Genomic DNA, 7,169 nt, shown 5'->3' on the forward strand with positions numbered 1-7,169 from the left:
TGATTATGAAATTTTGCATGAAAAATTTGTGATATTTTTATCTGTTTTTCGGTTGATTTTGAGTACTGTTTCATCTGATTTGTTGTAGGAAAAATATAATGAAAAACGTATTTTTAAATATTAAAAAAAATATATTAGAATCGCTCACTAAAAAAGCGACGCCCCCCCAATTTGGTGTCGCTTTTTCAGATAGCGACTACAGACTGGCTTCGCTTTTTAAGCAAGCGACACCAGTTAAATAAGAGTCACTCTCTGCAAAAGCGATGCCCAAGTAAAACCAACCGCCAAATCCGACGTGGTGCTTACGTGGAGCGTCGTTCGTTCATAAGTGACATCCAAACCATTGCGCGTCACTAAAATACGCATCACTCAAAAAGCGATGCCCAAAAGATAACGCTTTGTTTTTTTAGCGACTCTAAAAAAGTATTTTGTAGTAGTGTGTAACCTCTTTTTTTTTTTTGTCTTTTTTTTTTTTTTGACAATTCTAACTTTCTGCTTGTTTATATTATGAGAATTCACTAAGCTGGTCTTGACGGTGTACCGTGTACGTGAAGACGTTAGCCTTTGTTGCGTACATATGAAAGTCAGTTATATTTCGTGATCGGCTATATAGTCGCCAGGATATCTACATATGTTATCAGTTCACGTCGTCAAAGTCAGAGAGAAATAAAGGAAAATTAAGTACTCTACACCCGTAAGTCTAAAGACCAAGTACTGTTTGGAATGGGTAACCAAACAGCCATAATATCTAATTTAGATCTGAAATGTTAAGGGAACTAATAAATTCAACAAACAGATATAGCCTTTTTTGTTAAAATTTTATTTATATAGTTTTAATATTGTATTTGAATATATTTTTTTCTTGGACATAGTTGGTTGAATGGATTTCCTTACAACATTAACTATGGTTATCCATCAATAGATCGTTTATCCACATTAACTATAAGTGGTACTGATTTATTTTACCTTAGTCTTTCTAATTTATCTAATGTATTTCGGTCGCAATGCATTTGTTAGGATTCGACCCACAAATCCGATCTAAAATCAGAAAATGAACTTCGCAAACAACAAAAATAAAGCACACGTAGACTTATAGTGGTTCACTTACAATGCAAAAGTTAAATCTACTTTTGTCACTGCAGATTCACTAAAATCCAAATCGGAAGAAAATGTGTTTACAACTCTCTTGCGCTCTGCAAAGAACATCGGCGCATAAGATATTTATAGGGAACACATTAGGTCTTTAGTGGTAAGGTCGATCCACAAATCAGCGTAATATTATCTCTCGTAATTATTGTTGTTGATCGCAAAATCTTTATAATAATTGCCCTTGGCAAAAATAAAATTTTTGTTTAAATTATTCAAACTATTGGGAATCAATTATCTAGACTAAATTTTTCTTATACAAGACGAATCTACAATACAAGGAGCACAATAAATGAAATGTGGAAAAAGTGATGTCTATGCGAGTGTATATGTTAGTCTATGCCTTATTCTAAGACGCATTTCATATTTTAAAGCCATTTGTAGATTAGGGACGTGAGTTAATCAGACACACGTTCGACAGGTTGGTTTGGCAACCATTCCTCCACATTTCTGCTATGTGACTTCGGTTTGGCAATCGCCTTGGGTATCAAAATTCGGTAGACGTTCTACGTTTATACCCGCCTTGCCTCGTGGCATACGTGGTCTTCTGTTGGGATGTGGCCTTCACCTAAAAAAATAATTGTTTGACTAGTCATTGACTCTTATAGCTTATCTAATTTCTCAATTTTTTTTATAGACTTCTGACCTTAATTACCATATGCCCTTGTTCGTTGATCTTTCTCTGTCATCGACTATCTTCTAAGTCGGACTTCATTGAATCTAGGCTCCAAAAAAACTATTCTTATCAAAATCGGTGTTACATATAATTACTATATAACATTACCCCCAATTTCTTAGTATATTGTAAATGTAGCGATAAATGTTTTGGTGAGTACTTAGTGCTTCAGATGGGCACCGCTTATAATATAGATCAATTAACTAAGAATCATTTTATCTCTTTGGCTGCATATTGACTTATATGGTTGTTCAGCGTAACCTTTTTCAAACTCTCTAAATTATGAAAATAGTCAATTAAAACGTTTGAAATTGCTATATAATCAATGTTTTGTGAATCATAGGTAAATAATCATAAAGATGATATGGACTATTAAATGGCACTGACTATTTACCTAAGATTTATGTCTATATATATTAGTGTATTTATTTAAAATTTACAAAAGATGTACTATTTAATAATATCAAACTGTAATGATGGCTATTTACCTAATACATAATAGATCGGAGATAAGAATTTGAACTGTTGCTTTTTTTTTTGGTAATCACGTAATTGTCATGATTGCGATTTAATGGGTGTGATTTTTCATTGATTAGATGCGCCAATTGTTTTTTTTTTTTTGGCTATCGTAGGATTTGGAGGCTTCTTTTGGAAGCTTTTGTTAGCATTACTGTCTACTAGTAAATCGCACGCTCATAACAAGATTGAAATTCCTCGGTTGTGAGAATATTGAAAATGATACTTTTACAGATACAGAAGCTATATTATGCCTGTGTTCAATAACTGGGTATTTGAGATTGGGTTCAATTAGTTTTAGGTTATTTAAAAGTTTAAATTGTGATACATAATGAGATTCAAAAAAAAAATCTACTGAAGTTTTGATTAAATTTGTTAAAAGTTATACTTAACATTTTAATTTTAAGCTTTTAATTGTATATTGTATCGTATACAATAAAGGATTATAGTGGCTATCTCTAATGACGATGCATGGAGCAAAAGTACAATAAGCTAAGAAAGATATTTTATTCAAATTATTAAAGACTTTCACAAATATGTCCCAGCATGAAAACATCACAACTTATATAGCACACATAAAACAACGACGAGGATGCGACACGCCAAGACATAAAAACCACACTGTAATTAAAAGCAAAAGAAAAAGCGACATATATAACCAGTACAGTGCGCGAGCCCTTATTGCAGATATTTATAATATGCATAAACAAGACATCAATATAATATAGCTCGCCAGACCATATATACGTATAAGTGGGGATCGAAATCTCATTCCTTGTTATCAAGAAGTTGAATATCGAGATCTTTTGAAACTTCAATCAGGTATTGCACGAAGTTGTGTGGGTCCTCTATATCGCCGTGATGCTTTTCGTACACCATGGTCCAGTGAACCACACTTCCCTGACCGTCGGATTTGCTTGTCACTCGCAAAGTGATTGTGAGGTTCTTGTAGTGCTCCGTGAGGTCTCCTTCTATCACTTTAAAAGTGATAGAGTTTTTCTCATGGTCGATAGCTTCGACTATCTCCGTTGTTCTTTTAGGTTTCCCGTCTGGGTATTAGTACTGTCAGAATTAGTTAATCAAGGAAGTAATAGGCATGCAAACGACTTTTTGTAAGATGAATCAAAACATGATCATAGAAGTAGGTTTGTAGAGACGAAAAAAAAGTTTAGGATGGTTGATTTGGAAATTTTTAGAATAAAAGAAATATACAAAAAATAAAACTAGTGAAAATGCAATAGGCCCTTAGTGTACACGTGAATTCGTGCCCGGATAAAATGAGTAAAACTCTCGTTTTATTATTAGATTACTAACCGTGAACATAGTTCCAGACGATATGGGATCCTACAGTTCCCCACTCCCCTTTTAATAACTCAACTCCGTGAACTTTGTCAGTGGCATTGGCAACATGGTGGGGTTTCTTGGCGATCAAGTTGTGGAATGCCTTCGCCGTTGCTTTGATTTCAACATTATATTCAAGCTTCCCATACAGATCCGACGACATTTCCCTATTTCAATATAATTATATTTCAAGCTTGAGAAAGGGAATAAACAATTGTGAGGAATAACTTGTCTGGACCTTACCCTTTTATAGGTGGAGAGAATATATATTTTTTTAAAATATTATCAATGAGGTGGAAAATATAGCATTATTGTTATTGTTGTTTCCAGTTTATTTACTGCTTCATTTAGTACGATGGAAAAAGTCTAAGAGATAAAAGCGACGTATTAAAGAAAGGTTTGAAAACGTGAAGGATTCTTAGAATTAATATCTATATTTTTGGAATATCTCCGAGTGTATCAAAATCTAACATCCTGAAGCCGCAACCTGGTCATTCTGCTGTTGTGCGATTTTTTCCCTCACTACTGTATAATCAGTTACTCTCTACATCCTGGTCTATTTCTATCTTTCTTTTAGTTTTAGAGATAATCAACAGGCTTGTTGTAGAGCATTGTGTAGGAGTCTGATTCTTTAATATATGAGTCGGTGTCCTATTTACCAGATAGACTGCTTTTAGCACACTCTGACCAATAAGCTATAAGAACTCCTGATCGGGAATAAAACGCTATAGGAACATGGATAAAATGAGTAAAACTCTCGTTTTATTATTAGATTACTAACCGTGAACATAGTTCCAGACGATATGGGAACATGGTTTTGTTCGTAGCCGGTGGGGACGACATAGATTTGGACGGGGATGGTAATGTCTATCATTTTGATCCTCTTCATCATGCTATTCCGAGTGATCTTTCGTATTTGACATCATACAACTACCAATTATATTGTGCATTTATACTTATGAAACTTATCTTATGTAGAGTGTATTGAAGATATTTTAACGTGCAGTTGAAGGTCACTTGGCATAAGGAAAATGTCACTACTTGAAATATGACATTTAGCTACGGAAGTATTAGCGACGACTTAATCGTCGCTAATTTTTCGTCGCTAATCACCTTTTTAGCGACGAATTTATCGTCGCTAATTATTTGGTTCCAAAACTTCTAAAGTTTCGCGGCAAAGACAATTAGCGACGATATTTTCGTCGCTAAGTTCGCGGCAAAGACAATTAGCGACGATATTTTCGTCGCTAATTATATCTATTCGTCGCTAAGTTCGCGGGAAAACAATTAGCGACGATATTATCGTCGCTAATAGTTTGGAATTAATATCGAATTAATTTCTAATTTTAACGAAATTTAAAGAGGGAAAAATCCCCCCAAAATAATTTAAATGAAATGAGTTAGCGACGATAAAATCGTCGCTAAATGTTTAAAAATAACTATTAGCGACGATTAAATCGTCGCTAAATGCCTGGTTATGAACTGAAAATTTAAGTTCATTTAGCTACGAATTTTAAACATTTAGCGACGATTTAATCGTCGGTAAATGTCTTTAAATACCAGATCGCGTATTAGTTTCCCTCATTTTTCTCAGACCTAATAATTAAAATTTCTCCAATCTCTCCCAAAAACCCAGTTCTCCTCCGACGAACCTCCGTCCTCCGCCGTCGTCCGCCGTCCCCGAAGCTCCGGTAAGTCGCTCTCTCCTCATGTCTCTCTCTCCTCACATCTCTATCTCCTCACGTCTCTCTCTCTCCTCAGATCTGTCTCTCCGAAGCTCGTCGCCGTCCACCGCCGTCCTCCGACGTTCCGCCGCCGACGCCGAAGTCCAGCTCGTCCGCCTCTTCCTCCGCCTGCACGTCTCTTCCTCGATCCGCCACCGCCGGTAAGTTTATATATATATATATATATATATATATATATACATATAAGTTATATTTTATATATTTACATAATTTAGTATATAATTAAGGATATAAGTATTTATATAATTAGTTATAATTATATAGGATATAAGTATTTATATAATTAGTTATATATATAATTATTTAGGATATAAGTATTTAGTATATAATTTATTATATAATTTAGTATTTAGGATTTAATTACGATATAATTTAGGATGTTTGATAATTTAAAATTGTAAATTAGGATTAGAGATTAAATATGTATATAAGTATAGTAGATTAGAGATTAATAAATTAGGAAATGTAATTTTGTTAATTACGATTAGAAAATTTAAAATTAATGAATTAGTTTAACGAAAATTAGGTAGTTTATGTGAAATTAATTAATTGGTTATGGATTGAAATTGTAATTGAAATTGAAATTGGATTTAATTTTTGTTAGAAATGAATCAAAATGTGACATTAATTTAGTGGTTATAGATTTAAAAATGAATAAAAATGTGAAATTATTCCGTGAAATGAAATCCCCGTGAGTTGTGTGGTCACCGGAGCAAGAGTGACAACCAGAGAAGGGGTGAGTGAGGACCGGAGAAGCTTATTTCGTGATTGGAGGTAAGGAATTTCCTCTCCTTGGACTAGATTGAAATTGAATCTAGGGTTCATAGCAAAAATTGGGGGGTTTTGAATCCGAGTTGTATATGTGAAACTGATGAGTTTTATGTGGTGGTGGGACTTGATTACTGATAAGTATGACATAAATTTGAGGATTGAAGATGAATTTCTCGTGGTGATTTGAATTTTTCGGCCGAATTTCAAGGCTAGGGTTCATGGAAGTTAATTTTTGGGGCTTTTTGATTTCTTAAGGCTTGTTTGTGATCATGAGACGTTTATGAGAATGTTTAATGGTTGGGTGATGATTGTAGGGCATGTTTTAATTTTTGTTGAATTTTTTTGGACGAATTTTGGTTTGGAATTGTGTTGGACGTGTGAATTTTGAGGTTTTGTTTGGAATTATTGAGACTTGTTTGTTGTCTTGGCCGAGTGCTCGTTTTTGCCATGTGTTATCTTGGCCGAGGATTTGAGATAGACGTGTTGTTATTTTTGGCCGAGGACTTGTCTTGACCGATTGCGTTTTGTGATTTTGAGCCTCGGGTTATTTATTTTGGTGATTTTGATGAGGATTCGCTTGTTTGGTTTAATGGTTGATTGAGATTGATGAAATGTGATTATTCCGTTTCGCGTTCGATTTTTGAAGTTGTGATTGGATTAGGAATTAATTTGAAAATGGATTTGACAGTTGAGTTTTGAAATCAATGAATAATGATTTGAGATTGATTTTTTTTTTGTTCGGGCTCGGCTTTTTGCTAGTTAATCTTGAAGTTGAAATTTAAATTTTATGACGAGTTAGAAAATTTTAATGACAAGTCTAGAAATTTTTGTGACAAGTCTAAGGATTTTGTGGCGGGACGACGAAGCAAAGGTCGCGACTAGTGTTTTATTACATATTTTGTATATAGTAGATATTTATTTGCATATTTGTCGATAATCGAAATCGTAACCGTATTATATATATAAGTTCATTT

At 33.9% G+C, this 7,169-nt stretch overlaps 1 protein-coding gene across 1 annotated transcript; it reads right to left on the reverse strand.

Annotated features, from left to right (window-relative positions):
- Nucleotides 1-2,826: 2,826 nt before the first annotated feature.
- On the reverse strand, nucleotides 2,827-3,918 carry LOC149393707 (MLP-like protein 31). Its single transcript, XM_089618365.1, has 2 exons — nucleotides 3,653-3,918; nucleotides 2,827-3,387 (listed from the first exon to the last, which is right to left on the reverse strand). The coding sequence occupies exons 1-2, from the start codon at nucleotides 3,840-3,842 to the stop codon at nucleotides 3,107-3,109; spliced, it is 471 nt and encodes a 156-aa protein (XP_089474491.1). The 5' UTR covers nucleotides 3,843-3,918; the 3' UTR covers nucleotides 2,827-3,106.
- Between the last annotated feature and the right edge of the window lie 3,251 nt (nucleotides 3,919-7,169).

This window comes from Urtica dioica, chromosome 6, assembly GCF_054948205.1.
Source record: "Urtica dioica subsp. dioica isolate 48M chromosome 6, U.dioica_male_clone48M_v1_H2, whole genome shotgun sequence".
NCBI lineage: Eukaryota > Viridiplantae > Streptophyta > Magnoliopsida > Rosales > Urticaceae > Urtica > Urtica dioica.

Coding starts and splice junctions, on each gene's coding strand:
- LOC149393707 (XM_089618365.1), bottom strand. CDS start 3,842: ATGTCGTCGGATCTGTATGGGAAGCTTGAATATAATGTTGAAATCAAA. Junction 3,388..3,652: donor CGTCTGGAACTATGTTCACG/GTTAGTAATCTA, acceptor ACTAATACCCAG/ACGGGAAACCTAAAAGAACA.